The sequence below is a fragment of the Hemitrygon akajei genome, chromosome 14 (genome assembly GCF_048418815.1).
Source record: "Hemitrygon akajei chromosome 14, sHemAka1.3, whole genome shotgun sequence".
Lineage (NCBI taxonomy): Eukaryota > Metazoa > Chordata > Chondrichthyes > Myliobatiformes > Dasyatidae > Hemitrygon > Hemitrygon akajei.
Window position 1 is genome coordinate 15606882 of NC_133137.1, and position 18549 is coordinate 15625430.

At 42.3% G+C, this 18549-nt stretch overlaps 1 protein-coding gene across 1 annotated transcript in view; it reads left to right on the top strand.

Annotated features, from left to right (window-relative positions):
• Positions 1 to 18549, top strand: part of cabp7a (calcium binding protein 7a) — an 85653-nt gene that overhangs the window by 41161 nt on the left and 25943 nt on the right. The window contains exon 3 of the mRNA XM_073065506.1: positions 1398 to 1510. Coding sequence (XP_072921607.1) covers positions 1398 to 1510 — 113 coding nt within the window. The remainder of the gene's footprint in view (positions 1 to 1397; positions 1511 to 18549) is intronic.

Sequence of the window (18549 nt, forward strand, 5' to 3'; positions counted from 1 at the left end):
CCCTCCCCCTTTTCCTTTTATATCATTCTGGAGTACTAAAAATCCATTAAAAACAGGCAAAACACCATGGATTGAGGAAATGTGAAATCAAAGTAGAAAATACTTAAAGTGCTTATTGAGTCAAAGAATATCTGTGGACTTAGAAGCAAAGTTCAAAGTTAATTTATCAAGTTGATCATTGCATTAGAATTGGAAGAAGATTATTATGTTTGAGATGCAAGAAACGAAAGAGGGAAGACTGTTATAGAAGACAGGAGAGATTAAAGGACAAGGAGTGATAGCACAAGATGAGGTTGGAATGGGTGACTTGGGAAGGATCAGAATTTGCACTGCTGTAGTTGGGGGGGGGCACAAGTCAGCAGCAAAGGAGATGGAGACATTAATATTATGAATCCATTCCTGATCTTGTTTGACCCATGTTTCTGCTGCAAACACGTCATAATTCCTTGCAGCAATTTGTGCCTGCAGCTCACTAACCCTATTAGTTACGCCACAGACTTTGAAGTTCAGAAAATTTAATATACTGTCACTTTTCCTCTTGCCCTTCATTTGGGATGCTTCATCTTAGCAATATCTCGAGCTTTGTTGCTGTTATATATCATTCTAACCTGATCTTCTGTGTTCTGGTTACCCTTGTCTGTTCCTTGCAAAATTAGTTGAAACTCTTCCCCAGCCTCTGATTAAGACATTAGTTACTGCATGCAAGTTACTAAAATGTATTTTACAGAAATGGAAGGGAGGTAAGGTCTCGTGTTAAGCCATATAAAAATGAAGGATGCTTGTGTTACTAATATTGTAGCTACTACATTCCAAAGACATTCAGGTTAAAATTCAAGATTCGGGATTGTTTAATGTCATTTCCAGCACACAAATGTAAAGAAGAACAAAATAATTGTTACTCCGGATCAAATGCAGCACAAAAATAAAACACAATAAATAAGAAACAGAATAATTTTTGTAAATATAAATACATAAGAATGGTTTATATTCATAGATCGATTCTATGTCCATACAGTGTCTCCATTTCATATTCAGTTCTTCTCCATGAGCCTGGAGAATGCACACAGGCCAAACCTCTTTTCCCTCTCCCTCTGCTGAGCCAAGGAGGTCCCGGTAGCTTCTAGTCATCCTTCATAATGGTTCGATCATTAATTGAATTGAAATTCCTCAACCACCATGATATAATTTGAACTGTGGGATCTGGATTGTTAGCCAAGGCCTCTGAGCTACTAGTCCAGCAACTTCACGGCTCTATGTTTGGGAGTCAGATATGCTGCTCATTTTCAAAACAGAACTATACCCATCATTATTGTTCACGTCAATGTTGAAACGTGACATGTCATTATTCGGACTGGATTTTGAAAATTCAAAGCTAACGGGATGTATTATCTTTTTAGGTGACGGGCAGGTGGACTTTGAAGAGTTTGTGACTCTGCTAGGACCCAAGCTGTCATCAGCTGCAATTCCAGAAAAATTCCACGGGACTGAGTTTGATAATGTTTTTTGGAAGGTAAGGCACTCATGGTGTGTGGGGATAGGGGTGCAGGGGAATGGCAAGTATCCCAAGAAACATAAGCAATTTTCTGCAACAAATATCCCTCCTCAAGCTCATTTGTTCTTGCATTGAAATAAAAAGTATTTTTCATACATTGGTCCTGAAAAGTTACTCTGGGATACTGATATCAGTCCCAAAGTTCAAAGTAAGTTTATTATCAAAGTACCTATATGTCACCATGTACAATCCTGAGATTCATTTTCTTGCAGGCAAACTCAATAAATCTATAAGAGAATAATAACCAAAATAGAATCAATGAAAGACCACATCAACTTGGGTGTTCAACCAGTGTGCAAAAGACAACAAACTGTGGAAATACAAAATAATAGTAATAATAAATAAATAAGCAATAAGTATCAAGAACATGGGATGAAGAGTCCTTGAAAGTGAGTCCATAGATTTTGGGAATATTTCAATGATGCGCCATGTGAAATTGAGTAAAGTCATCTCCTTTGGTTCAAGAGCCTGATGGTTGAGGGGATAATAACAATTTCCTGAACCAACAGTCCTGAGGTCCCTGTACGTTCTTCCTGTTGGCAGCAGTGAGAAGAGAGCATGTCCTGGGTGGGGGTCCTCGATGATAGATGCTGCTTTCCTGCAACTGTGCTTCATGCAGAAGAGCTCAGTGGTGGAGAGGGCTTTACTTGTGATTGACGGGGCTGTATCCACTATTTTTTGTAGAACTTTACATTCAAGGGCATTGCTGTTTCCATACCAGGCTGTGATGCAGCCAGTCTATATACTCTCCAATACATCTCTATAGAAGTTTATCAAAATTTTAAATGTCATGCCGAATCTTTGTGAACTCCTAAGGAAGTAGAGGCACTGCCATGCTTTCTTCATAATTACACTTATGTGCTGGGCCCAGAACAGGTCCTCTGAAATAATACCACTGAGGAAAATAAAGTTGCTGACTCCCTCCACCTCTGATGAGGACTTGCTCAGGGAACTCTGGTTTCCTCCTCATGAAGTCAATAATCAGCTCCTTGTTCCTGCTGATATTGAGTAAGAGGTTGTTGTTGTGGCACCACTCAGACAGATTTTCAATCTCCGCCTTTATGCTGATTCATCACCCCCTTTCATTCGGCCTATGGTTGTGGTGTCAGCAGCAAACTTGAATATGGCATTGGAGCTGTGCTTGGCCACACAATCATAAGTTCTAATGTATTTATCCAAAATTTATTCCTCCATTACTTTAATGCGGCCATTTTCTGCTGATAAATCAACTTCATTCTTATAAGTGTTCACAATTTTGCTACTGTCTTCAATATGCAGTGTCATCATTTCTAATCAACATAGTGGTTACAAGTAGTTCTACCATTTACAATGCTTCAAAATCTCACTGTTGAGCTGCCAAGGATTCAGGTTTCCCTTAAATTGACTCAAAAACTGCAACATAGCAACTTTATTTCCCTGAGCACGTGTAAACATTTTCCAATGGTAATATCATGCATTATGTATGATTCTGTAGTTAATCCAGCAATTGGCATGGGATCCAACAGCAAAAGTTTATAAGCTTCCTCCAAAGTGGCCTGGACAGTACTATTTCCCTTTCTAAGCTAAATGTTTGCTGGACTAGGTATTCCCTGTTCCCCAGGAGCCAATATTGGTTCTGCAATTTCACACTCTCCACTTCTCCTCTGCTCTTGAACCTCTGATTCTTTCAAAAAGCATTTATCTGAGAACTCTTGAGAAAATGTAGCTGCTATCTACTCGAACCCTCTCACTTGATAAAAATAGATACTATTCCCTTCAGATACATGAATAGCAACATTAGTTTTATCAATGTCCTTTTACACAGTGTGAATATTCCTTATCCACTGAAATTTGGACTGCACATCACGATTGAAATCAATGAATGACAACACATAGCAAAGAAGGCATCTGTTACCTCAGTAACTCAGCAGTGAATTATACACTAGCTTCCCTGACTGATGACTCCTGTTAGAGCTCAGAAACCTCAGCAGAGAAAAAACATGTGAAGACAGATCAGAAATCAATACTTGTCGAGATTCCGTCACCTTACACGTGTTCCTCTCTAGAGTTTGCTAAACACTGGGTCATTCTGCAGAATCCCTTATCATTTCCAAGTTCCTTCTCCAACAAGGTATGCAATTCTTCCCAACCTGAAGTTCCCTGAAAAATTCTTCCTCTAGGTAATGTGCCTTTAAATGGAAAACATGTAATGCTTGTGTTACGGGAATTAAGTCAATTGTGAGTAATTTTACATTCATTACATTAATTGCTACTTAACAAGCATTAGACGGGCAGAGGGAAAAATAACCCTGGAACTATGCGTTAATAGCACTAGAAATATACTGTATGCTCCCAGGATCAATCTTGAATATATAAGAACAAATTAGTTTCAATTATTAAAGTGAATTATACAGAATTACTACAACTTAAATAATTGTTAGCCTTTGCCCAATTAAAACCCAGGTATCAAAGCCAGTCCTGAAACTTTCCCAGTTAAAAGTTATTGAATCCTCAGATCTGACCCACTTTAGACACCAAGGTCACTTAACTCTTTTTAAGTAACTTTTGCTCTCTGTGCAGAGGTACAATACAATGCCCTTTGAGTGTATCCTGTAATGTTACTTACCATACCATTTATTCCAAGCAGCAGACCTGAGGACCCTTCTGCTAAAATGTGAAAAAGGTAGAAAAGCATTTATTCGATTTCTATGTAAAGTACATCGGTGGGAATACAGAGAGAGAAATCTGCATCTATTTTCAAGCATTGCTCTGTTTTTCTCAGTAAAATACCTAGTTAAATTATTTATACCCCATGCAATTTCTCCAAGTCTTGCAAAAGAAGCCACGTTGTGCGACATGTCTCATGATTCTAGAGAAATGTAAGACCCAACTTTAGAGAGACTCTAAGGTTGCAAATCAATAGCTGCAGAATGCAACTAATGAAGATAAATTCCAGAGCAGCACACTAGCCAGACTGCATACACCAAAGTCACTTAAACATGAATGAGGGAAAAGTCTGTTTCAATTGAGTACAGGAGATGATTTGGGATGATATATTGAAGTTGTATAAGATGTAGGTAGGCCTAAGTTGGATTATTGTGTGCACTTTTGGTCACCTACCTACAGGAAAGATGTAAATAAGGTTGAAAGAGTACAGAGAAAATTTACAAGGATGTTGGCCAGGTCCGGAGGACCTGAGTTATAAGGAAAGATTGAATACAAACCAGAAGACTGAGTACAGGATTAATGGTTGGTTACTTAAGAGTGTGGATGAACAAAGGGACCTTGGGGTTCAAATCTATACATCCCTCAAGGTTCGCTGCACAGGTTGATAGGGTAGTTAAGAAGGCCTGTGGGATGCTAGGCTTCATTAACAGGGGTACTGAGTCCAAGAGTAGAGAGGTCATGTTGCAACTCTACAAATCTCTGGTGAGACCGCACCTAGAGTATTGTGTTCAATTCTGGTCACCTCATTATAGGAAGGATGTGGAAGCTATGGAGAGGGTGCAGAGGAGATTTACCAGGATGTTGCCTGGATTGGAGAACAAGTCATATGAAGCAAGGTTAGCAGAGCTGGGACCTTTCCCTTTGGAGCATAGAAGAATGAGAGGGGACTTGTTAGAGGTTTACAAGATTATGAGAGGCATAGATAGGGTGGATAGTCAGTACCTGTTTCCGAGGGCACCAATAGCAAACACCAGAGGGCATAGGTACAAAATTAAGGGAGAGAAGTTTAGGGGAGACATCAGGGGTAAGTTTTTTACACAAAGAGTTGTGAGTGCCTGGAATGACTTGCCAGGGATGGTGGTGGAGGCTAAAACATTAGGGGTATTTAAGAACCTCTTGGACAGGCACATGGATGAAAGAAAAATGGAGGGTTATGGGGTAGTGTGGGTTTAGTACTTTTTTTAACGACTATTTGGGTCAGCACAACATGGAGGGCTGAAGGGCCTGTAGTGTTCTATGGTCCTACATTAGGCCTTTATTCTTTAAAACGTAGAAGATTGAAGCATAGAGGATGAGGGGTATGGATAAAAGCAAATGGAAGCAGGCTTTTTACACTATCCTGATGAAGGGTCTCAGCCCAAAACGTGGACTGTTTATTCATTTCCATAGGTGCTTCATTCCTCCAGCAATTTTGTGTGTTTTGTCTGGGGATTTCCAGCATCTGCAGACTTTTGCGTGCTTGTTTTCCCACTGAGGCTGGATGGACTACAACCGGAGGTCATGGGTTAAGGATGAAATGTGAAAAGTTTCAGGGGAACATAAGGGGAAATTTCATCACTCGGAGGGTTGTGAGTGTGGAACGCGCTGCCAACACAAGTGGTGGATGCAAGCTCGATTTCATCATTTAAGCAAAGTTGGGATAGGCTCAAGGATAGTAGGAGAATGGAGGGTTATGGTCGATGGTAGTGTTACGTTCCCCAGTAACCGGGTGACTTATCAGCAAAGATAGATAGGTCCGCTGAAGCCTGGTGCTACTATTTTCAAACGTTTTTATTTATAAAGGGGCACAAATGTATGGTTAATACAAAACATTCAGATCATATACGTCGTCACAACTCAATCTAAAGCACAGGTATAGTAATAATCAATCAGAAATAAGCTCTATTGTTGTCTAGGGGTAATGTAGATATATATTGTTTGCTGGATATCTAAAAGTCTTTTGCGGTCACTCCAGTTCCACCAGCTGCCGTCGTTGTGGTGTCGCGTTGGTGCACTTTTGTTAGAAAGAGAGAGAGAGATGGGATGAAACAGTTACCCGACCGGTTTTCCAACCTGGAGGAGTTCGGTTTGTCGGAGCCTCGTTGGGGGAATGAACGCTTATCGGTGGCCTCCCCTGTAGCTAAGCCGTTCTTCCGTTGTGGGGTCGCCAATCCCAGGCAAGGAAAAGACGCACACGAACCCCACCACCGGCTGTCGCTATCAAAACGCTGTCACAGGATTTCTAGCGTGTCTTCTGGTGCGTCTCTCGCCCCGCCTCGGCAGCCCACCTTTTATCTGGACTGGCAGGGTTGTAGATGTCCATCAGGGTGGGGGGGGCGAGGCAATCCTTCCCCCATCTCACATTGCCCTGAGAGTTTGCACATAGGCCAGTTCCTTATCCCACAAAGGTGTTTCACAAGACAATGGCTATGTCCGAGGCTTTTGTCTTGTCCCACATTCCAAACCGTAAGGCTCTCTCTCTCTCTTGCGATTCTCACAAAGGAGGGGGCTGAGGTCATGACAGTAGTAAGCAGTTTAAATAGTTTGGCATGAAATAGTTGGGCTGAAGGGTCTGTTTCTGTGCTATGATTTTGAACAGACCAGGTTGGCAATGCTAATTCATCCCGCTAACCTTGCCCTTTTGCCCGGTTAGCCAGTCCTCCTCATTCTGTCCCCAGTCTAGTTTCCCCAGTACTTCATACACTTTGCCCTTCCCTTCTGCAGTGCTTGGGAGTTCACCATTTACACACCCCAACAGTAGAACAATCGCTAGCTTGGCTAATCAAAACAATCCTTCAGTTAACGTGCTCTACTGGTTTATATATCATAAAGATAAGGATTCTAGACACAGGCATTCCATACAGTTTCATTTATTTTCACTCATACCATAACATCGGTTCGTAGACAGCAAAACGGCCCTGAAGGACCCGAGGGACAGTTTGGGGTTTCCTAAGATAATGCCTGGGTTAGTGGGAGCAGGTGCACTACACCCTACACAGGTAAATTTAAGCCCTCAGTTTGGCTTTGCTGAGAGGAGTGCTGTTTGGAGTAGATGGTTGGTGAACTGTTATATTGGAAAGTTAATGACCAAGTGTGTTGTGGAGAAAGCCTCTGTATATTTGTAAATTTTTGTATGTTTGTTCTCATTTGTCTATTTGTAAATACCTTTTTTTCTTCACAACTTGAGGGCAGCTTTTGCTCTTTTCTTTTTCACCTGATACCAAGTAAAACACCTTGCACTAACGTGCTGTTGCAGCCTACCATCTGATTCTTTTTCAAGTCGTGACCCTCATCGGGCACGCTTACCCGCACCTGACAGCAACCCTCACGTCATTGGAACAATAAATAATGTCTCGAACACCAGGGGGAACACGCTCGCCTTTGGTTGAAACAGATCTATGGATGCAAAGCTCACTAGAGTGTGAGTTCAGATGTCTGCAGTAGCAGCCTTCTGAGAGAGTTTCCCACTAAATCAAAGCTCGCTTTTAATGGCACAACATTTAGTTAAACCCATAAGCCTTAAAATACATTTTCTAAGATGCTTTAACTCTTGATTTTAAACTCTTCATCAAAGAGCCACTTACAAATCTTCTGCTCAAACCTCAAGATTATTTTATGCCTGAAGTTAGCTCACTTGAACTACCTTGAATGGTATTCCTCACAGTACTTGGTCGAATTAATCTCTTCTCTTCTCACTAAACTAATGAAGTGATTCAGCAACAAGTTGTGAACTTGCATTTACATATGGTTTTAATAGGAGAAAAGGCCATATTATCACTGGGCAGATTCCACCATTCTATGAGGCACCAGCGGCTCTGATCAAATTCTCCATTAACATTTAAAGATAACACTGACAGCAGAATTTTAAAACTAAATATTTGGTTGGTCTTTTTTTATTATTCATTTAACAAGAAGGGGAGTGTTACTGGCAAGGCCCGAATTTATTGCCTGCCCTTATCTGTACCTGAGAAGATGGAAATGAGGCAGCTTCTTGAACTGCTATATTTCTTCTGGTGAAGGTACTCCTGCAGGGTTCCTGGATTTTGATCCAATAATAATGAGCAATAAAATATTTTCCAGTTAGGGCCCTTAACAATCACAATCACTTCCCCTTGTACAAGGTAGAATTCCAACCGTTGGACTGTTTTCCCATGATGCCTATTGACCTCGATGTGGTGAACTACATATACCTGTCTGGACTGCTCCTGTGGCTCCTCCCACAGACCCCTGTATAAAGGCGATTGAGGCCTGAGCCCGGCCTCATTCTCCAGGATGTAGTGTTGTTCATTCTTCCAGTCAATAAAAGCCGATATCTCGCTTCTTACATCTCAGAGTGAGTTACTGATGGTGCATCAGCGATTGAGGCCTGAGCCCGGCCTCATTCTCCAGGACGTAGTGTTGTTCATTCTTCCAGTCAATAAAAGCCGATATCTCGCTTCATACGTCTCAGAGTGAGTTACTGATGGTGCATCACTCGATTTTACTGGGGTTTCTTGAGGCCACTCTCATCAAATGTTAGCTTGATGTCAAGAACAGTCTGTCTCAATTCACCTCTGGATTCCGTCTCTCTGGTCCATGTTTGGACCGAGACTGATGAACTTTAGATCTTGATGAAAGCAAGGTGGGCAGCAGTGAGCAGGTTATTAGAGTCGAATTCAATTGAATTGACTTTATTTCTTACATCCTTCACGTACATGAGGAGTAAAAATCGTTACGTTACGTCTCAGTCTGAATGTGTGATCTGCAAATTATAGTGATTTGTAATAAATAGTATGTACAGTACGATATACAACAGAGCAGTCAATATAGCTGAGAAATACAATTGCGTCAGTGTGAATTAATCATTCTGATGTCCTGGTGGAAGAAGCTGTCCCGGAGCCTGTTGGTCCTGGCTTTTATACTGCGGTACCATTTTCCTGGATGGTAGCGGCTGGAACACTTTGTGGTTGGAGTGACTCGGGTCCCCAATGATCCTTCAGGCCCTTTTTACGCACCTGTCACTGTAAATGTTCTGAACAGCTGGGCTGTCCGCACCGCCCTCTGCAGAGTCCTGCGATTGAGGGAAGTACAGTTCCCATACCAGGCAGTGATACAGCCAGTCAGGAAGCTCTCAATTGAGCCCCTGTAGAAAGTCTTTAGGATTTGGGGACATGTCAAACTTCTTCAACCGTCTGAGGCGAAAGAGGCGCTGTTGTGCATTTTTTTCACCACACAGCCGGTGTGTACAGACCAAGTGAGGTCCTTGGTGATGTGTATACCAAGGAACTTGTAGCTGTGACCCTCTCGAAACCCAGATCCACTGATGTCAGTAGGTGTTAGCCTGTCTCTGTTCCTCCTGTAGTCCACAACCAGCTCCTTTGTTTTTGTGACATTGAGGGAGAGGTTGTTTTCTTGACACCACTGTGTCAGGGTGATGACTTCTTTTCTGTAGGCTGTCTTGTTATTATTTGAGATGAGGTCAATCAATGTAGTATCATCAGTAGATCTAACTGGCAGCTTGGAGCTGGTGGTGCACAAGGCAATGACAATTTTTCATCACTGATTGGGCAGTAATTAGCCAACTTGGGTTTGTTCTGCTTTTTTCTGAGCAGGACCTAGCTGGACTATTGCCGGTTAGATGCTGGTGTGGCTGTATTGTGCTCTGGAGCTGAGGTAATCAGAAATACAGCTATGTTGTTGTCTGGCCCCATTGACTTGACTGTGTGTGTCTTCTTGGCCATTTCCTTATATAGGGTGCATTAAATTAGCTGAAGGCCTGCTTCTGTGATGGTCAGGAGAAAGCCAGAATGAATCACCTATCCCAGCACTTCTGGCAAATGTTTCTGCCCCTGCCCTTGCTGAGAATGGAAACCTGCTTGGAGGTTCCTCACCCGGGTAGTTGTTTAATTATCTACCACCATTTACATCTGGATCCAGAACTTCGATCTGGAGCCACAGAGCTACAATCTGTTGTTTGTGGCTATGTTTAGCTCTGTCTGTTGCATGCTGTTTATTTTGCTGTTAAGTCGGCACCCGATGTTCAGTGTGCACAAGACAACGCACTCACCGCGAGCATTCCAATTTCTTTCATCTTTTCCACCAGAATTCCTGAGGCAAGTCCTGTGTGGAGCAGAATGGCAGATACATTAGGGGCATTTAAGAAACACTTAGATAGACACATGGGTGAATGGAAAATCGAGAGGTATGTAGGAGGGAAGGATTAGATTCATCTTTGAGTAGGTTAAAAGGTTGATGTAACATTGTGGGCAGAAAGGCCTGTACTGTGCTGTACTGTCCTATGTTCTACGTAGTAGGCTGGCTGCTTGAAGGCCCCTCTCGTCTAAACCACTATGTAAGTTTTTAGGCAAAACTTACACCACAGTAGATTATTGACAAGGGTCACTTTGACTCAGAAAAAAAAGTGGTAAGCAACTATTGATTAGCCTTACAGTGGCAGTTATTTTCTTTTAAAGAATCACTATGTTACTATGTTTCCTGGATAAAAATGGCATTAGGGGATAAGGTGAGCGAGCAGGTAAGTGGACATGAGGCTAGGTTTAGATCAGCCATGTGATCTCCTGGACCAGTTTTCGATAGCCTGGATGGGTCAGAGAGGAATTTTCCAGATTTTTTCTCCTCAATTGGCAACTCGGTTTTTTTTCCCCGGGTGATCACATGGGTTTGGGCTGGATGAATAATAAAATAAAATGGGCGGCATGGTGCCCTGTTGGTTGGCACTGTTGCCTTGTGGGATTCGGTGAAAACTAGAGTTAAGATTGGATCAGCCATGATCTTGTTGAATGGCGGAGCAGGCTTGAGGGGCCGATTGGCCTACTCCTGCTCCTATCTCTTATGTTCTTATGTTCTTATGTTACCTTTAATCATTCTTGGAAAGGATTAAGTACAAGGAAAAGAAATGAAATAGAGGTGCAAGTATATTTCTTTGCGATATTTGTGGCTTGTCAGAAAAACAGAATTCTCTGAAGGTTAATGTGTTCAGTGGGAAGTGGTAGCTTCAGTCAGCTGAACTAAAGTAACTTTCTTTTTCCCTTTGTAATGACAAACGCACAGATCTATGGGGAACAGCATTGTCTGAGAGAACTGTTATACTGTGAATTGCCTATGTACCGATCACAAAATTATTAGAAAAGGTCACAGTGAAACCAAATATTGGACAAAAACAGAAAATGCTAGGAAAGTTCAGTGGCATCTGTAGGAAAAAAAGTCAATTTTTCTGGTTTGCAACTCTTCAACAGAAAGAGAGAGATGGAAGTTAGTTTACAGTAAGAGTGGAGGTAGTGGGGAGAGAAGTGTGTAGAATAAAGGAATATCTGTGATAGGATGAATTGAAATAGTTTAATGGATGTAGTTACCAATAGAATCAGAACCTGTTTAATTATCTCTGACATAAGTCATGAAATCAGTTGTTTTTTTTACAGGCACGATAAATTACTATAAATTATTATATGAAAGTTAAGTAGAGCAGAAAAAGAATAGTGAGGTAGTGTTCATGAGTTCATGGACTGTTCAGAAATCTGATGGAAGAGGGGAAGAAGCTGTTTCTAAACCACTGAGTGTGGGTCTTCATAATCCTCCTCCAAGACGACCACAATCTTGTCTTAGGGTTTGGAGGTTTGAGTGCCTCAATGACCCGGAGAGTTATGTTGGCTGGAGGCAGGGCTTTGTACTTTGGTTCGTGGTAGGGTCACCCTTGCCAAACAGGTTAAAGGGTAGAGGCCAGACTAAGAGTGGTCCACCAGTCCTCCAGGTTCAGGGGTTCAGCTCAGGGCTAACAACCCTGACTGGTCAAACAAAAATAGGAACAGCAATGAAGAAGCAACAGTATTCCTGAGTTCCCACTCAGAATTTGTGCTGTATCATAGAGGCAGAAATGAGAACTCTGAACCAGACTTGAGGCACAATAGAGAAAATGGCCAAGGAGGGACAGAGAAGGAGGACCTTTGTTGCAGCCCTAAACAACAGTGGCATAACAGACAGCTGACTGGCTTCATAATGCCATACCTCCTCCCTGATGGTATTAACAAGAAGAAGGCATGCTCTGGGTGGTGAAGGTCATTCATGGTGGATGCTCTCTTCTTAAGGTACCACCTTTTGAGGATGTACTCAATGGTGGAGAGGCATGCATTCATGATGGAACTGGCTGAGTCTACAAACAGCCTCTTACAATCCTGTGCATTGGCAGCTCCATACCAGTCAGTAATGTAACCAGTCACAATCTTCTCCATAGTCCATCTATAGAAACTTGCTGGTGTTGACATTACAATTGTCCTCAATCCCCTAGGGAAGTATAGCTGTTGGCATGCCTTTATCATGATTAACTCCTCTGAAGTATTGACACGCAAGAATTTGAAATTGCTTAGCTTTTGTACCACTGACCCCTCTATGAGAATTGGAACAATTGGCCCCCTAGCTCTCCGTCCTGAAGTAGACAATCAATTCTTTGGTCTTGCTGACATTGAGTGCAAGGTTTTATTGAAGTACCACTTAGCCTGCTGATCTATCTCACTCCTGTATGCCTCTTCATTGCCATTTGTAATTCTGCTAACAGCGGTGGTGTCTTTGGCAAGTTTATAAATGACATTTGAGCTGTGCCCAGCCACACAGTCATGAGTTTAGAGGAAACAGGGCAGTGCTAATCCTCTGTTAATTGTCAGTGAGGAGGAGATGTTATTACCAATCCATACTGATGTCTTCCAGCAGACTGAAACACTTGCGTGTATAGACATTAAGAAAGAGGATGTGCTGGAGCTTCTGAAAAGCATTAAGTTAGATAAGTCACTGGGACCAGACGAGATATACCCCAGGCTACTGTGAGAAGTGAGGGAGGAGATTGTTGAGCCTCTGCCGATGATTTGTGCATCATCAATAGGGACAGGAGAAATACCAGAGGATTGGAAGGTTGCAAATGTTGTTCCCTTGCTCAAGAAAGGGAGTAGAGATAACCCAGGCAATTATAGACCAGTCAGTCTTACTTCAGTGGTGGGCAAGTTGTTGGAGAAGTTCATAAGAGGCATCTATGAGCATTGAAAGGAACATAATCTGATTTGGGATAACCAGCATGGCTTTGTCAAGGGCATGCCATGCCTTACGAGCCTGATTGAATTCAGTGATGATGTAACAAAACACAAAGATGAAGGTAGAGCAGTGGACGTAGTGTATATAGATTTCAGGAAGGTATTTGATAAGGTTCCCCATGCGAGGCTCATTCAGAAAGTAAGGAAGCATGGGATCCAAGGAGACCTTGCTTTCTGGATCCAGAATTGCCCTGCCCATAGAAGGCAAAGGGCGGCTGTAGATGGTTTGTATTCTACATGGAGGTCAGTGACCAGTGGTGTTCCACAGGGATCTGTTCTGGGACCCCTCCTCTTTGTGATTTTTATAAATGGCCTGGATGAAGAAGTAGAAGGGTGGGTTAGTAAGTTTACTGATGACACAAAGGTTGGTGGTGTTGTGGATAGTGTGGAGGATTGTCCGAGGTTACAGCAGGACATTGATAGGATGCAGAACTAGACTGAGAAGTGGCAGATGGACTTCAACCCAGGTAAGTGTGAAGTGGTCCATTTTGGTAGGTCAAATTTGAAGACAGAATATAGTATTAATAGTGAGACTCTTGGCAGTGTGGAGGATCAAAGAGATCTTTGAGTCTGTGTCCATAAGACACTCAAAGATGCTGCGCAGGTTGACAGTGTTGTTAAAGCAGCGTATGGTGTGTTGGCCTTCGTCAACCATGGGATTGAGTTCAAGAGCCATGAGGTAATGTGACAGCTGTAAGACCTTAGTCAGACCCCATGGAGTACTGTGTTCAGTTCTGGGCACCTCACTATAGGGAAGATATAGACACTATAGAGAGAGTGCAGAGGAGATTTACAAGGATGTTGCCTGGATTGGAGAGTGTACCTGATGAGAATAGGTTGAGTAAAGCTGGCCTTTTCTCCTTGGAGCAACGGAGGATGAGAGGTGACCTGATAGGGTTGTATAAGATGATGAGAAGCTTTTTCCCAGAATTGAAATGGCTAACATGAGGGGGTATAGTTTTAAGGTGCTTGGAAGTAGGTACAGAGGGATGTCAGAGGTCGGTTTTTCACACAGAGAGTGATGGGTGCCTGGAATGCACTGCCAGTGACGAAAGTAAAGGTGAATACAATAGGGTCTTTTAAGAGACTCTTAAGTAGGTACATGGAGCTTAGAAAAATAGAGGGCAATGTGGTAGGGTAATTCTAGGCAGCTTCTTGAGTAGGTTACATGGTTGACACAACACTGTGGGCCGAAGGGCCTGTAATGTGCTGTAGATTTCTATGTTCTATGTTCTATGACCGTGATCTCCTGATGTGGAAGTCAGCAATGTAGTTGCAGCGGGAGGTACAGAGGCCCAGGTTTCAATAGGTTAAGTTTCTAGGTCTGTGTAATGAGCTGTTAATTGTAAGGTGCTGGGAACTTAGGATGGAGTTAATCATTAGTAATATTCCCCAAGGTGGACAAAAACGAAGAAGTTAAGAAAGGGAAATGGCAGAACTGGAGAATGTGAATGTGAGAGCAGGGTAGAAATTGGCCGCAAAGGTAATGAGACTACAAAGGTACATCAATAAAGTCATCAATTACTGAAAAAGAAGGCAAGGGTGGGGGCCTTGATTAGAAGTAAAACAAGGAATTTTCCAAATATCCCACAATGAAAAGTCATAGCTTGGGTCCCATGCAGGTTCACATAACTGCGCCAGTAACCTGGATGAAGTTAGGAGATATTCAATATGACACTGAGTTCAGCCGTGTTGATGGAGGAGAACTGGTTGGGGCTTTGTTAAAGGAAGAGCACAAGGATTCTTGTGGGATCCTGGTGGAAGACGCAGAAATGATGTGTCTTTGCTGAAACGGAACCATTTAGGATTGGCATGTCAAAACATGCAGTGAAACGCGTTGCCTTTACATCAACGGCCAACACAGCCTGAGGATCATGCTGGGGGTAGCCCACAAGTGTTGCCGTGCTTCATAACATTCCCACAACGTACCAACCCTAACCTGAAGTTCTTCAGAATGTGAGAGGACACTGGAGCAGCCCGAGGAAACCCACACAGTCATGGGAAGAATGTACCAACTCCTGGCAGACAGCAGTGGGAATCAAACCCTGATCGACGATCGCTGGCCTGCAAAGCGATTACCCAAACCATGATGCTTCCGTGCCGCAAATGATGTCAGAGGTGCCTCAGATTAATTGGGAAGAGAGCGAGCTGGGGGGAAGAAGAATAGGGTTAATGCAGAAAGACAGATTAAAATAATAAATCTGACAGGTGAATCGGGGCGGAAGTCATCTTCACGAAACTTTAATTCAGTTTTTCCTTCTCCTCAGACACTGCCTGACCTATTGAGTACTGACTGCATTCTTGTACTTTCAGAAACTCTCACCCACAGTTACATTTTTCTCTTTCCCTCTTTCTACCGTACATTCCTTCATCTACATTTGCACAGACAAATTAGTAATAATTAACAAATTTTCCAGTTGTCCTTTATAACTTGAATTTTGCTTACTTTCAATTTCCCTCCTTCCGGTGAAAGGCCATTGAACTGAAATATTAACTCTATCTGGTCTCTACAGAGGCTGAATGATCTTTGGATTATTTTTAACAATTTTTCTCTTTGGAAATAACTCTGGAAAGGTGCAGCTCAGGTGGTTGATGGTTGGGTTGAGTTGTTCTCCGATCTTGGCAACCCATTTGCAAATGTTTCATCACCATACAAGAAGACACCATCAATGCTCTGTTCACTTGTGGTGAGTCCTCCAGATGCTTTGGCCTTTATATACTTTGAGTTCCGTCATTACAGAAATTCAAATGTGACGTGGGGAGGGGTCTCGTTGCTGATTGGTTGCATGGTGAACTCTGTGCATTGTCTGGAATTTTGCCTGCATTGGCTTATAAATAGGATTGAGGTCTACATGCTTGCTTATGGAATTGTTTGCGGAAAAGCATGCCTCTAGGAATTCTCGTGCATGCCACGTGCTTGCGTGCACTATGGCTTTCACTGACGCCCATTCGGATTTTTGCCCTTCTCAAACTTCTCTGGTTTCTCTTTATTTCTCATTTCCAGCAGCTGCTGATGCTGGTTCCTTGGTTCCTATTTCTTATGTACCAGCATTTTCATGTTCCTACTTAACAAAGGACGTGTCGTGGAGCACACTGAATGTCCTTCTCACTGGGCCACAACCACTGATATTGCAAATCTGCTGGGAGTCCTGATGAAGGGTCTCAGCCCAAAACATCGACTGTTTTTTTCCTTTCCATACATGCTGCCTGACCTGCTGAGTTCCTCCAGCATTTTGTTTGTGTCAACCCATTTCACTTGTTGAGCAGTTCATGGGGTCAGCCGGCATGAATGTTTTACACCGTGGAAAATAAACTTAGATGCACAGGCAGCATTACATCCAATCATATCAATTATCAAATGGAAGAATATTAAAAATCTTTACAATTTCAGCTGTTAATTTTACTTATTGTAGGGGAAAAGCCAAACCCAAAGCAATTGTCACTGCCTGTGACCCCACTGACATGTTATACTTGTATGACACAGCCCCAGCTCCAATGATTGCTGCAAAAGTCAAATCCTTGATTCAATCCGTTATTAGCAATTAGCAAACATACAATTTTGAAGCAATAAAACTTAAGCATACCCAAATGTAAGCTAAGCACAATTTAATTATATTGAGTGGTCAGCAAAAGATATGACATTTGTTGGTCCCAAGATACAAAATGTAATGAAATAGGCAAAAATACTTAGCTTATTCCCTTCACTTTTATCACACCCCCATTATTGTGACTAATTACCATAATAAAATTTAAAATGTGCAACACAGGATACAATGCAGATTGAAAACAATTGTGTGGCTCCCATACCATTGATGGCATTGCAATACAAGACCTACAAGAAGTCACATCTTTATTCATTTCCAACAACTCATGTTAGCAAATCCAAGAACTTGGCTGTCAATTCATTCTTCTTTGGTTAATTACACTGGTCCAACTTACTGACGGGATTACGCCATTTAAAACTGATTTGTATCTTCGCAACTGTATTCCAGAAGTTATTTGTTAGTGCCCCTGATCTAAACGCGTTAGTGTGATTAGATTTTAAATATAATTAAGTAAAAACAGCTGAACTTTAAACAGCAAACATGAGGAAATCTGCAGATGCTGGAAATTCAAACAACACACACAAAATGCTGGTGGAACACAGCAGGCCAGGCAGCATCTATAGGGAGAAGCACTGTCGACGTTTCGTTCCTGATGAAGGATCTCAGCCCAAAACGTCGACAGCGCTTCTCCCTATAGATGTTGCCTGGCCTGCTGTGTTCCACCAGCATTTTGTGTGTGTTGTTGTTTGAACTTTAAACAGTACATTTTTACTCCCTTTAATCTTTTATTGATCGTTTAATAATTGGTGTTAGTGGTGCTATGCTTTATCATGTCAGTAGTCTTTAAAAGTAGATACGGTGAAAAGAAGCAAAACTTTAAACCAAAATTAAATGCACTTTCCATTGCCAATAGTGGGCTGGACCAGAAGAGCATTCAGTCTACAGTGGCTAGGGAACTGTTTGCTAACCAGTTATTCACATCTTTCTGTTTATCACCATGGCCAGCCTGTTACTCAGGAAAACTGTTTATAGACAATAGACAATAGACAATAGGTGCAGAAGTAGACTATTTGGCCCTTCGAGCCTGCACCGCCATTCTGAGATCATGGCTGATCATCTACTATCAATACCCGGTTCCTGCCTTGTCCCCATATCCCTTGATTCCCCTATCCATAAGATACCTATCTAGCTCCTTCTTGAAAGCATCCAGAGAATTGGCCTCCACTGCCTTCCGAGGCAGTGCATTCCAGACCCCCACAACTCTCTGGGAGAAGAAGTTTTTCCTTAACTCTGCCCTAAATGACCTACCCCTTATTCTCAAACCATGCCCTCTGGTACTGGACTCTCCCAGCATCTGGAACATATTTCCTGCCTCTATCTTGTCCAATCCCTTAATAATCTTATAAGTTGCAATCAGATCCCCTCTCAATCTCCTTAATTCCAGCATGTACAAGCCCAGTCTCTCTAACCTCTCTGCGTAAGACAGTCCGGACATCCCAGGAATTAACCTCGTGAATCTACGCTGCACTTCCTCTACAGCCAGGATGTCCTTCCTTAACCCTGGAGACCAAAACTGTACACAATACTCCAGGTGTGGTCTCACCAGCGCCCTGTACAAATGCAAAAGGATTTCCTTGCTCTTGTACTCAATTCCCTTTGTAATAAAGGCCAACATTCCATTAGCCTTCTTCAC